The sequence below is a fragment of the Thunnus thynnus genome, chromosome 7 (genome assembly GCF_963924715.1).
Source record: "Thunnus thynnus chromosome 7, fThuThy2.1, whole genome shotgun sequence".
In the NCBI taxonomy this organism is placed as follows: domain Eukaryota; kingdom Metazoa; phylum Chordata; class Actinopteri; order Scombriformes; family Scombridae; genus Thunnus; species Thunnus thynnus.
Genome location: NC_089523.1, coordinates 7848834 through 7862925, shown reverse-complemented (window position 1 = coordinate 7862925; position 14092 = coordinate 7848834). Strand labels below are relative to the sequence as shown.

Here is a 14092-nt window from a genome sequence, read left to right as displayed (position 1 = left end):
TAACAGGCTAACTTTTGACTAACAAAAGATGGTCTCCCATTATAATAACGGCACGCACTCGCCACATTATTTTCAGATGGTTAGGTTATTTTCTATTGTTGAAGGGTGCACAGTATCTTTGTGACATTTTCAAAAAACAAAACCCCACACAAATGCCATCAGGATGGTAATGATGGTCTATTGTTTATTGTTTTTTTTTTTCTTTAAATCTGATGTCCTCAACATAATTCCATGCAATCATTGTCTGTATCAACTAAATTGGCAGTTATTTGACAACAAAAACAACTTTTAGTAATTACAATATGTTATTTGTTTCAGAGAAATTAGTAATAACTGACAAAGGTGAGGGCGATCGTTATTATCATGAGTAGGTGAGAAAAATATAGATCTTAAAGGTAAGAACTATTACTTTCCCTCATTTTGAACTCCACTTAAGTTCTATCATTTGCTCTGTGGTCTATAGACCTTTTATCTTGATCGTTATTAACTTGTCCTCCTCCTCCTTTCTTTTGCACTTCTCAAGAAGCGAGACGCATAGACAGAAAGAAGAGGTGGGTGAGAAATAGAGGGATCTAAAAATAAGCGGAGAGGAGAAGACAAAGCCACAGAAGAAGACAAAAGAGAGAGTTTTAAACAAATCAGAGGAAGGTACGGCAGATATTAGGCTATCTCTACAGTTCTGTGCATACTAGTAGAGTAGCTGTGTGAATATGACTGTGTGTCTGTGTTTGTGTGTGCAGGCATCTGCTTGTGCATGCATATTCATCTGTGTGACTGTGTATATCTGTCTACTGGGCAGAGGCTAACATAAGCCTATTATAGCTGCTGTGTAGTTATGAAACATGATGATCTCACCAGCCAGGTGGTAGCAGACACACTTCCTGCTCGCAACAAATAAGCCCTCTGGCACGTGTTGCAAGTGAGCCTTTCCACCAGTTAGAGCAGAAACAGAGAAATATAATCATGCTGTCTGCGTATGTGTGTGTGTGTGTGTGTGTGTGTGTGTGTGTGTGTGTGTGTGTGTGTGTGTGTGTGTGTGTGTGTGTGTATGTGTGTGAGCATGTTAAATCGGAGACTCTGTGGTTTTACAACTGCTATGCCTCAGTGACTCCCTAACAGCCTGTTATTTTAACCAACACTGTCTGAATGTAAATTACGCTTCTTCTAACACACACACACACACACACACACACACACACACACACACAGAGGAACACACAACAATTACACAAGAAACACACACAACCACAATTAATGATCTGTAGGGTTACAAATACTCAATAATCTAACTCTACGTGTTATTAAGCAATCCTCCAATGCATCAGTGGCCAGCATGCAGGGCCTCAAGCAGAGACTTGTATACAGTAACAAGCAATAACCTACTTATTGTATCCTTGCTGGAAGCTCTAATGACACTAATTTTAAAAATTAAGTGTGATTACTGTGATTAGAGTTGCTGTTTTTCTTATTTCATTATACTAATCAAGTAATTCTGGCTTGAAATTAGCCCAATTTGAACTTTCAATATCAGGAGAAAATTATATGAATCCTCAAAAAGATTTGAACCAGTACAATGACGTATAGGAAGGTGAATTTTACAGCATTATACTTGACTACTCTACTGGACACGCAAAGCCTTGTTGCTGCTTTTCAAATTGACGTGGAAGTTTGGATTTTCATGGACAAACTGTTTATCAGACGACAGCTGTAAGAAGGCTGTTCTCAGGCCAAACTGAGAGATGCTGTGTGCAACATTTACATAAACAAGTTAGGATTTTTCAAAACAGGATTATGTTTGTATAAGGCTCCAACTCTAGCTGTTTAAATCAATTGCTTTGTTTTTCCTACATTATATAAGTATCATTTAACTAAAAAAACAATATGGAAATCACAAGTCAAAACAGAATCGTGTTCACACGATCCACAAAAATGTTGTGTTTTCTTGTTTTCTTTACTGTGACTACGCCGAGCGGAGGAAATTAAAATCTAACCACTTACTATGACATAATTTCCTTTAACATACCACATGCTTCAGGCATACACCCAAAACCTCAATAGTAAATGTGTGTGTGTGTCCGCAAAACATGTCATGATGGTCTGTAATTCAGCACTATCAAACACATCAGTTACAGCAAGGATGAAGGAAATGAAAAAAACACATTTTAAAGAAAAACGTACCATATTACACATGTAGAGGAGGACAAACGCTTCTTAAACCTGCATTCATTCTTTCTTTTTTTTTAGCAATTTAAGGGCAGTGCATCATGTTGTAAACACCAACACTGATAGATTATCACTTTATAAAGTTGTGCTGAACATGTTAGCAAAAAGATGCATACTTACACATCCACCAGACACAGAGCAACATTAGCATTCATTTGGAGTCGTGTGTCTGGCAACCTGTCGATACTCTCCTTTTAGCTCTGTTTTGAGGGAAATATCTGGCTCTTTAGCTGCTAAATGCTCCCCTGTGTTCACCTAACTTTGTCTGCTGCCATTTGAGACTGAGCAGGTAGCCTATAGTGAAAATTTCTTCACTGAAAAAAAGCTTCCTGTTGCAGCAGGAAATGAGGTTGATAAGAGGGCAGATCAAAACAGTTGTGGGTCTTAAAACCAAAACATTAATGGATGCTAAAAAACTCCATAAAGCATAGGGGAACTGTGGGTTTGTCACTTTGAGTGACCCATTCACATCACAGGTGGTCATAAATCCATTGTTAATATAAAAATATTGATAACTGCAGCTTTAATGTAAGATAAGTAAATAAGAGCCCAGTGACATTCTGCACAAAAACAGGGGAGTACTCTTTAAGTGGGTTTAATCTTCATGCTTGGTTACTCTGCTCTAACAAAGGAGATTTGAGCTGCTCCAGCTCTTCATCATGTTATCTCGCCGCCTCAGTGACTTCTGCTAAACCAAACACAGGCCATCCAATCATCTGCTGATAAAAAAGTCTGATACATTTTGATCATCCACTCAGTTCTGCCAAAGAATCCACCAACCACCTTCTTTCTCATCCAGTCCCAATCTGCAAAACTGCATCCAGATGGACGAGCAGTCCAATAGCGAGGCGTGACAGCCAAATCCACTGCCTTATCCTGACAGGCTGCTCATCGATTTCTGCCTCTGGTCAATACCACTCTCTTTTTCTTCTTTCTCTCTCTCCCCTCATCATCATAGTATGTCTCCATTATCCACGACGTATCGTTTTCTACAGACCAATGTAAAGCCTGTAGCTAGTTACAGACAAAGCCTGACCAACTGTAAGAAGATGGAGTGTGTGAATGTACCTTCAAGTGGCTTCTGGACAAACACACACAAACAGGCTGTGTGTATGTCAACTGATCAAGTTTGGCACTAGATTACATGATCAATAGCTTTCCGTCCTCTAGGGTGTGTGTGTATATATGGGTCAGGTGTTCGGGGCCGACCAGCAGCTAGTTTTTAAACCTCTCTCCGTCTTCCCAATCAACATGTCATCCACACTCCGTCACACTACGACACACACGCGAGGACCATGTGAAAAACTCGCTGCTGCTTGGCAACCGGATCCCATGGCAACCAGTGGTATGGGCTTTTTTTTTTCAAGAGGGGAGTGAGAGTGAAAGAGAAGGGGAAGCGGAAGGGGGAGTGGTGGGGTGGGGGGGGGTGACAGATATTTGGGAGAGAAACAGCAACTCTGGAAAAGCACAAAAATAGAAAGGCAGAGGAAGCAGTGGAGCAGCATGAATACGCGCACACACACACACATTTCTTTCACTGTGCTGAGATCAGATGAGCGTGAGGGGAGAGAGACAGACAGTGACAACATTGTGGGTGAAAGGAGACCTCCCTCTGCGCTGATCACAGCGACATCTTCCCGGTGAGGAGCAGAGAGGAAGGAGTGAGTAACACAGAGGAACAGAAAGAAACATGGAGAGAGTCTTCCTCCCAATCATTTACATGTACAAAGTAAGAACGGCAGACTTTACTAGCACGCACAATGATGTGCGGTATTTGTGCTGCTAGAGTAATTTGAATGGCATGGAGAGAGGAGAGGAGGAAAGAGAAGCAGAGAGGAGACAAGTCTGTTGCCTGTGTAACAGCACCCCTGCTGGACAGAAAAGTTAAAGCACACTGTCATGGTAACAGGCCAGCTGCTTGTGTTCATGTTGTGTATTTGTGTGTGTCTGTGTGTGTCATTTTCCAGGTCACATTCTCTGACCTCTCACCTCTGACCTTGTGTCAGATCTGTCCAGACAGGAAGAGCTTCAGATCCAGCTTGCTGACACTCACACGGATGTGTGCGCTGAATGCAAAACGTGTGCTGTCTCAATGTGAGCACCGTGTAAAAGTCCCTTTTCTTCAGATTTCAAGTGTTGACTGTCGATACAATGCATTCATGCATAATGCATGTTTATGCATGTAAAGCAACCAGATACAAGCCCCAAACTCTAAAATCAATAAAGCTTTTAAAGCTTTTAACATCACCATCACTCTCTGTCTGTGTCTATCTGACAAGATTGTCTGTCTTTGCTTTTGCATTCCTAAACAGAAAGCATTTGGAAGTTGACTAGATGTTCATATAACAGCCTCTCTTGATAATATAGCTTAAAAATTAAATGATATATGTTGCTCCTACATTTTTTTTGCTTATAATATCCTCTTACACATTGCAGACAGTCAAAATCTTGCTCTGTGTATATATGCATCTACTATCTATTTGTCTGTTTATCCATCTGTCTGTCAATCTATCTGTTTGCCTGTGTGACATCAGCCATCTGTCTGCTTGCCCTCAAACTGTCCTCGGAGAACAAATCTTGCGGCGTTTTCTGGGCCACAAGGAAGCAGCCCTGTCCTTTTCTGTTTGCCTACATCATAACAAACCTCCTTACAGCAACATCTGGTGACACAGAAACTTACTACACAGGGAAAAAAAAGGAAAATATCTCTGAGGCAGAGTAGGGTTTTTTTTATTTACATAGAGAGAAACATGAGAAGAAATGACAGTCAGTCTGTGTTATCATTGTGGCAGTAGACAATTTACAGTGGTTTGGGAGTTTTGGTTGTTGTGGAGAAGTGAGACTCAATGACCTTCACAGGGTGGTCGTGTCCTATCGACCGGCACTAAAAGCCAAAGCTCACGCAGAAACACAGGCAGGGGAAATGGATTTAGAAATTCAGGCACTGTGGCGGTGCTGCATCACACTGCTCATGTGGGCTTCTCAAGGCCAATACACAACTTGATACCAAAACATTTGAAAAGGCATGAAAATATGTGATGATAATCCAAAAATGTCTTACGTGTTTTAAAAACCTAAGCAAACATTGTATAGTATGAGTCTTGTAGGTGAAAATAGAAGAAGAAGAAAATAGAAAATTGAAATAGTGAAAATACTGGATCATCCAAAAAAAAAAAAAAAGAAATACCAGATTTTACAGCTTTTGCTCAGCTGTACTGGTGTTTTTTTTCTATCTGAGACTCACATCATTATTTAAGAAAATTTGCTATCTTTTCAGGAAAGGACATGCCCTGTCTTGTGGGATTTGCCAAATATATCTCCTTTATTAATGTGTGAGAGGACTGGAGGAGAGGAAGCAGAGAAGAGAGAATGGGGAGGAAAGAAATGAGGGGATAGTCATAGGAACAGAAAAGGGAGTGGGAAATGAAAGGAGGGAATGACAGAAGGATAGAAAGATGGATGGAGAAATTGAAGTAATTAATGAGAGAGAAAGGAATAGTCAATGGCAAAGTTAGGACTGAATGAGTGAACGCAGGAATAAGGGATGGAAGAAAGGAAAAAAAAGGGAAGGAACAAATAAAGAGGGAAAGAGGGAAACAAGTTGGGACAGTTATCTCGCGTTTCACAACATGAAAACATCCTGCAGTGACTTTGAGAAACTCGCCTGTCTTAGAGCCTCCAGTTTCCCACGAACATCAGCGTGCCTCCAGAAAAAGGGAAGTGGTGGGATATTGTGAAGAAGCAAAGTAAACACTGCTGAGGTGAAGACCCTCAAGCAGACCGGGTCATCCAAGGCCAGAGAGAGAAACGGAGAAGAAAGACAGGTGCACTAGTGTTTAGGCCTGTTGCTAGAAAACAGTGAGACAGCACTAAACAATAGTCACTTTGACATATAGAGGAGAAGAGAAAAGGAAAGGAAGATACTCGTGGTCACTTTCTATCCAGAGAAAGTAGGTTCACTCCAACCATATCGGCCTCTTTTTTTCCACACCCCACTTCAGAGCAAAACAAAACCCCATCAAAAGCAAAGGGAAGCCACCTCAATTGGCGTCATGCCCTTAGAAAAGCGTGGCGAGACAAAAGAGAGGGATTCTTTTAGAAACAGAGAAGTGTGTGCGTGTTTGTGAGTGTGTGTGCAGTCCACACCCCCCCCCCCCCCTCAGTCACTACAGATTACAGACACGCACCACAGATGGCCAGCGCGTCTCGTCTTTTCACCGCCACCACCGCCGAGAATAATGGCCAGCGGTGGCCCCTCCTCCTCCTCCTCCGCTCCCTTTCTCTTTTGTCAGCACGTGTGTCCGTCAAATGGGAGCGTGTGTCTGGGACAATGGCAGCCAGACAAAGAGCCCGCCTACCCCCCACCAGGATGCTGAATAGGGGGGCACGTGGGCCTTGTCATCGAGGGAACAATAGCACCGGGGAGAGAGGGAGAGAGAGGGTGTGGCACCCCAGCACCCACTGCAACTGGGGATGGTAAGGTGCAGCATGGGTGGCCCCCCGAGTTTAGATTTGAACTTGTACGTTTGTTTTTTTTTCCAATGGAGGGAAAATATCGAGCAAAATAGCCAGAAGTCATTCACATCACAGGAACATTCATCAGTTCTGCTTCTGAGCTGTGTGGTGATAATTTATTTATTTATATTAATTCATCAAAAAAAAAATCAGCAAATTATATGTTTTCAGTCAGCAGTCACTCCTTCACTTTGTCTGGTTTGAAAGATAATACTGGTGGTTTTGCATGTTTCAGCCCATTAACTACAAATTATGTATTATGTTACATGACTGCCGGCTGTTATCAAAGCATGCTTTCAGACTGCCTTCCTACCTTGCAGGCAGTCACTGTATTCTTTTCATTTCAGAGCAGTGTGATAATCAACTTGCAGAGACATTCGATCTGCTTGAGATCCGTCATCCATCAAAATTTAGAGCACTATAGTTTCTTGTCGTTATGTGGAAATGCAGTTAAAATAAGGACTTAAAAATTACCTAAAACTCTATTCTGATATTCAGGATTTGAGACTTACGGTTAGTTGTGAAACAGCAAACCTTTTATCCAGGCTAGCAGCACAGCAATGTTGTTTGATCCGGACTAAAATATGTCAACCATCTTTAGATTCATTGAATTTGAATAACTTTGGTGAAACTAACAGCTGTACTTTGTGTTTAGTGCTAATTATGAAATGTTAGCATGCTGACTCACTCAACTATGGTTACCATGGTAAACATTATACCTGCTAAACATGAGCATGTTAGCATCCTAACATTAGCATTTAGCTCAAAGCACCACTAGGCATTAGTACAGTCTCACATAGCTGCTAGCTTGGCTGCTAGCTTATTAATTAATGTAAGAAACCATATCCTTTTTGCCTTCTAGCTTATATCTTCTGATAACATAACTTTTCATTATATTTCAGTCCATGTTTAACATGTTTACATAAAAAGCATTTGATTTCAGTGTTTGTTCAAGTCTTACAATAATCATATGAAAGCATTCTACATTTGAGTTTATATCTGATATACTACGTTTGATACATAATGTATGTGTATACTGCCAGATGTTTGTTTTCTCTCAGTTCTGTATGTAATGTAGCTTAAGAGCTTCTTGTACTGTAAGCCCACATGCCTGACACTAGAACAAAAGTATTCACTACATACCATCACTGCTTTTCATCAGACAACATCCAAATATCAGATATCAGCAACAGCTAGTTTTCTGGTAACTGTTGTCAACACAGTGATGTTATGTACATGGTGGATTGTTTCCTGTGAATCACTTACCTATCTCAAGCATGTTTCAAGTCTTAGCAAGTTGATTTATACACCGTAGCAGCATAAAATGAAACTAATGGCTTCCAGGAAAATGGCCAGCAGTGACGTTAAGTATTCACAATTTGTAGTTAATAAGCACAAAATGTGCAAAGCCATCAGTATGACTCTTTAAGAGGTATTTGATGTCAAATGCAGAGACAGAAACCAAGTCCACCCTGGAGGAACCAGACCCAGCTGGTGGATTTACTCCAGCCTCAGGCCTCTACTTGGTTCAGAGGCCTTAGATACACCTCCACTCCTGGGACACCTTTGATGTGACTTACTGGATTACTGCCTGGGCTGGACGAAATTTATAGGTACTTATGTGTGTGTATGTGCGCACTCAGGAACATGCACACTTGTTTGAAAATGCAGGAAGGGTTTTTTTTTCCTCTTTTTTATGCGGGGGTCAGGGTGCATGGTGGCAGGGGAGGGGAGCAGAAAGCTTGGAACAGCTGGGCTGAGTCTGCAGGGGGACACAACAGAGGGAGAGCATGGGGGGATGAGAGGACAGAAAGAGAAAGAGAAGGAGAGGGGCATGCACGTAAAGCCAGGCAGGCAGGCAGGCAGGCAGGCAGGCTGCTGACGGGCTCTTTTGAGGCAGCAGCTGGTTGGAGTGGGGGTCTCACCAGCTGTGTCTCCGCTGACCTCTCCCCACACTTCTCCACCTCCTCTTCCTCCCCAAACTCCACTTCCCCTCCCCCGCTAACCAGAATCATCACCCAAATGTGGGCAGAAACACACACACACACCACACCACACATGACCATCTGTCAGTAGGAGGAGAGTTGTCTCTCATGATTGCTCCATAACGGTGTTGAGAAAGTCTTACTAAAATCCAGCACCACGCCCCAAACAAAAGCCCCGGAGATACGGAGCTATTCTTAACCAGACATCTTCCAACAAGCCTCCTCTGACGTCTCAAGCCCGGAGACAGGTTTCCTGGATAGATCACTACGGCTCAAAAGCTATGACTTATACACGATTGTGAAGCAATGAAGAGAAGAACAATTGCCTTCAGCAGTGCTGGAAAAAAACAGGGACACAAACAGGCTGTTTTTCACATGTTTACAAGGCACTATCACTTTATAATGGCTTTAATAGTTAGGAATTAATACATTTTTAGATAATATGATGTCTTACGATGATCAGTTGACTGGAGTTGATGCATTTTATTATGTCTGTGAGAAAAAAATAAACCATTTATGCCACATTAACATAAATAAATATGAAGATTTAGTGTAAGATTTATCATATGTTTGAGTGATCTTCTAAAAAGCAAGCTGTTATTCCAAAAGTGCATCTCATATTTCTCAAATCAAGCCACTTGAAAGAAAGAGGCTGACTCATGGATCTCACCACCCCCCTGTTTGCCGCCTCTTTCATTATGATCTGCATCCAGGCTGACAGCGAATCAGCGCCCATCAGCTCTGATTTATTTAAAAAAAGAAAAGAAAGAAAAGTTGCCTTGCTTGATGCAACCAGCATCACTCCAGAAGTGCTTATTCAGAGCACCACTAAATCAAGTGCATCCACAGAGTAATTGATTCAAGCTCTGTTCTTGTTTTTCACTCCGTCATGTGTAGCTGGCGGGGTGAATCTGCTGTGTCGGAGGAGAACAAAACGAAATAGGAGAAAGCGGAGAGATGAGAGAGAGAGAGAGAGGACCATGGCTAAAATACTGATTGCTTGAGAGAAAGAGAAAATTTAAAAAGCTATATTAGGTCCAGGTTCAGGCAGCGGAGGAGTTGTGCAAAACATTGGAAATGTCAACAGAGAGTCACTTCAGAGCTGGAATGAAATTCTCCTGAAGTTTATGTCACTGTTTTAATCAAAAACAGCTCAGAAAACATTTAATCCATTACCGATTTCGTGTCACTCGCCTTGCCGACCTGTCTTTAATAACACACACTGACTGGTTATATATCCACATGTTTACACCCTCAACAACACATGCAAACAATATACCTGGATGCAAATGAAATACGACTGGCCTGCACTATAGCACAGCGCAGGACAACTGGAATCTATTACAGGGAAGGCAGTGGTTTTCTGCTCGTAATGTTCGTTTTAATCCATCTACTACTGGAATGTCTATAGCACAATACAGATGTACTGGGTCCTGGTTTACAGAGTATTGTATATCTGTGTGTGCAACTTAAATCTGTTTTGTGTAGGATTCCCTTTTAAATTCAGGAGACTTCCAACAAGAGTTCTGTATAACATATATATGTGCCAAGCAAAGTCCTCTGCCCTCTTTTACATGTTTCTCCTCCATCCTACTACTCTCATTCTCCAAATGTGAAGCCTCCTCTCCTCTCCTCTCCTCTCCCCTCCTCTCCTCTCCTCTTCTGTCCTCTCCTCTCCTCTCCTCTCCTCTCCTCTCCTCTCCTCTCCTCTCCTCTCCTCAGCCTCTTTACCCCCAAGGGTTAGCAGTGTGAATATTAGATAGAGACAGATTGTATTAGATAACACAGACCTACATACAGTACGTAGAGCCATGCACAGATTCACACACACAGGGAGATAGTTGTATGACTTACATATACACAGATGGTCTGAAGATTGTGCTTAAAGGACACTTTACGACAGCTTGGTGAAATACTTGTTTAACAAAGATTTTTGCAAAAAGTATAAAAAAAAACTTTTTGTGTGTGTGTCTTGTTAAATCTTGTCCTTTAAGGCAACTACAATCTTTTTTTTTTAATATTAACAAGTGACCAAATGACTGTATGACTGAATGTAATATGAAAAGTGTCCTGACTCTGTAGTTTCCCTCAGCTCTACTAAGAATTTTAGCACCTTTCAGCTTGTTGTTTTGGTTTTACAGCCTGTAAGTGTACTGTTTCGGTTCACTCTCACTGCTGTCATCAGCATCATTTTCAGCCACAGCAGGCAGCTGTTTTCAGAAACCTAAAAACCCACCACACACTACTCACTCAGCACCAAACAGCAGGCACACAAAGTTAGCAACTCGCTACTGAACACAGCGGAGCATTTAGCAACTAAAGAGACAGATATTTTACTCATTATCACTTTAAAGTTAAACGACAGCTAAAAGGAGAGTGAATATTGGACTTACATTCATCAGGTGGATAGATACCAAACTCTATGAATGCTTTTGTTGCTCTGTTTGCTATATGATGTGTAAAAAAGTGACTGTTTACTCACACATCCAGCATATTAATTTTGTAAGGTGATAATATGTCAGTGATGGCTTCAAATCTTGTTTTAGCTGCTCCAAAGTAGCCAAGATTATTGCAGGTTTAACTACTGTTAGTTTTAAGGCAAACCAGGCATAATTTCCTTGACACTGTCCTACTTTAATAATTTAATATCTGCATCTTTTAATATCTTTTTAAAACGGGGGAACAGCATTGAAAGAACCTCATTGGAAAAAATAGATTTTAAGTATTTAGTAAGTAATTAGTAAGAAACTAAATCATCTGCAGTATAACATCAACTGAACACTGCTGTTTCTCATCCTTGTTCTTCTTACAACGCATATTTCTTTTTCACATCTGTAAGACAAACACAGGCAGCAGTCTACTGATACACATGGGACGGAGGAGCCCACACAACACACTGGAGGGGCCTAACCACATCTCTCTAACTTTACTTTGTAAAGCTGAGACCTCAGGCGAACACTTAGATTAGAAGATTTTTTGGCGCGCTGGGGGATTTTAAGAGAGGAGTCGAAAACTCTGAGTGAAAGGAAATAGAGTTGAGAGCTGCATGCCGCAGCATAATGGGAATATGAACATGTATATATAATACATGTATAGGATGGCTTCTGTATGCGCCTCATCAGAACTCTGAACATCTTATCTCACAGGCACACATACGCACTGGTTGTCATGTAAGGAGTTACATTATCATAAAGGTAATATAGGAATCAATTAAAGCGTTGCTAGAGAACAGTAGATTGGAAATCCTCCTCACTGTCAGTAGAAACAATGTGCAGGAGTTGTTGTGGAGCAGCAGACATCATACATAGACACAGAAAGCATGCATAAACAATCCTACATTTCATAAGCAGTGGGTACATGCAACCACTCTGTGGGCTGTGGATCTGTCCATCAAATCAAGTCTCCAGGGGAAAGAAGGGAGGAGAGCATGTTAGCTTGTTTTCCTTCACTATGCTAACAACCAGCCAGTCTCAGAAATCCTTCAAAATGCGTTTGTGTCAGAACATTTGTGCCTTTTTCTGTGCAAATCATCATCCCATGCAAATACAGCTTGACTGAGCAACACCTATCCTCCATACAGTCCTTGTCTGAGCAATGTATTGTGGGGAGTTGGCTGCCAGGATGTAAACAAAATCCATGTGAGAAAAAAGATGTACAGACAGGGTGTGAGTGCGTGAAGAGAAAGAGAAAAAAAAAAGACTTCAAAGCTGGTCTACAGCTGAGAAGAGGGGTTAAAAGGGGTTGAGATTTTCCTCTGGCTCGTAGGAATGCAGCGCAAGAGCAATAACACATTCTCATGTGGAGCACAGTGAGCAACACAGGACGCATCGCATGTAAACACGCACACACATGGGCATAGAGAGCCTGGACTGTCTTCTTCTGTTCTCCCTGCACATATCAAGCAGCCATCTGGTAAAACTGGACCATCCAGGACATGACTGAGTCAGACAGTTGTCCAACCCTGCAGCCATTTATTTTTATTCTCCTCACAACCTCTCATCGTCTCTGACTCCCCCATCCTCCTCTCCTCACTTCGAACGGACTACACCCTCTCCTCTTCCTGTAAACCCGTACTGTTACCCTCTCGCCATCCTTTGAAAACAGGGAGACAAGGGATGACATAGAGGGGGTGGGAGGCTTAAAGAGAATGGTAAATGCACGCTCACCTCCCCTGACATATTGACTTCAGAGAGTAAAGTGGTGGTACGGGGTGAGACATGAAGGGAGACAGGCTCCACTAATTACACCATAGTGTTCCCATTACATCAAATCATTTCCGCGCTGGCTGGGTGTCGCCTTGGCATCTCCACAATATTCCTCTGCGATCCGAGGTGAGAGCAAACACAGCCTGTGGGAAAACAGTCTATATACTTTCTATTGATCTCCTTGTTGAAGTTTGTCGAGGCCTGGGGTGCCTGGAGCCTCATCCATTAAAACAAAATTTTGGGAAAAAAAGAGAGAGAGAGTACTCATCATGCTTGTAGAGTCATTTCAGAGTGTAGCTGTGAAAATGATATCAGAAGGATCATGTTGTGTGTAATGATGTAAAGTAGTTTTTGGTTTCCTATCCCAAAAGGGCCTTGATGTGGTTGGGTGAAGTTAGGAAACGTTTTCTAAAAAGAGGAGTGTGCTCATATGAGCTTGTACAGACAGATAACGCGCTAACCTGCCGCCAATAAGCTGCTTGTTTCCTTCGTTTCCTGTGCCTCTAAATATCTCAGCTCTCTCTCTCTTCCTTTTATGAACTTTATTTATTTAGTTTACTTGGAATAACAGTGGGAACCAAAGCAGGAGTAGACTACTGATTTATTATTTCAGTGACACTGAGTAAATAACATGATTATGATTGAAAACATATCACCAAAATGTCATGTTTGAGGAGCTTAAAATGAGAAGACATGGACAAACTTTTCACTCCACAGACTGTGATCTTCTCTTTCTTATAATAGTTTGACATTTTGTGAAATATGCTTATTCACTTTCTTGCCGAAAGTTAGGTGAGAATTTTGATACCACCCTCATATCTGTCGGTTGAATATTAAGCTACAGCCAGTGGTTAATTAGATTAACTTAATAAAGAAAAAGCCTGGCTAGCTAGCCTACTTTTCGCCTTGGTCCGACATGTAACCCCCAAACCATAAATTGATGTTTTTACACTTTTTTTTTTACAGATTAAACAAGATCTAACATATTTTAGTGAGCTTTTGATGTGTTGGTAGATACATTTAGTCACTTATGTTAAAAACAAGCTAGCTGTCCTCCCTGCTTCCAGTCTGTATGCTAAGCTAAGCTAATCTTCCACTATAATTGGCTGCATGGAGTCAGCTTCATATTTAGCATACAGATATGAGAGTGGTATCAACCTTGTC

The 14092-nt window shown here is 41.5% G+C and overlaps 1 protein-coding gene across 2 annotated transcripts in view; it reads right to left on the bottom strand.

The window, feature by feature from the left end:
- The window catches only part of numbl (NUMB like endocytic adaptor protein), a 58843-nt gene that overhangs the window by 34224 nt on the left and 10527 nt on the right, over positions 1-14092 (bottom strand). Inside the window, exon 1 of one of the 2 annotated variants that reach the window (XM_067594087.1) lies at positions 2344-2505. The exons of the other annotated variant lie outside the window; for it this stretch is intronic. Coding sequence (XP_067450188.1) covers positions 2344-2378 — 35 coding nt within the window. The 5' untranslated portion in view covers positions 2379-2505. Of the gene's footprint in view, positions 1-2343; positions 2506-14092 lie in introns of those variants that run through there. 2 annotated transcript variants of the gene reach the window in all.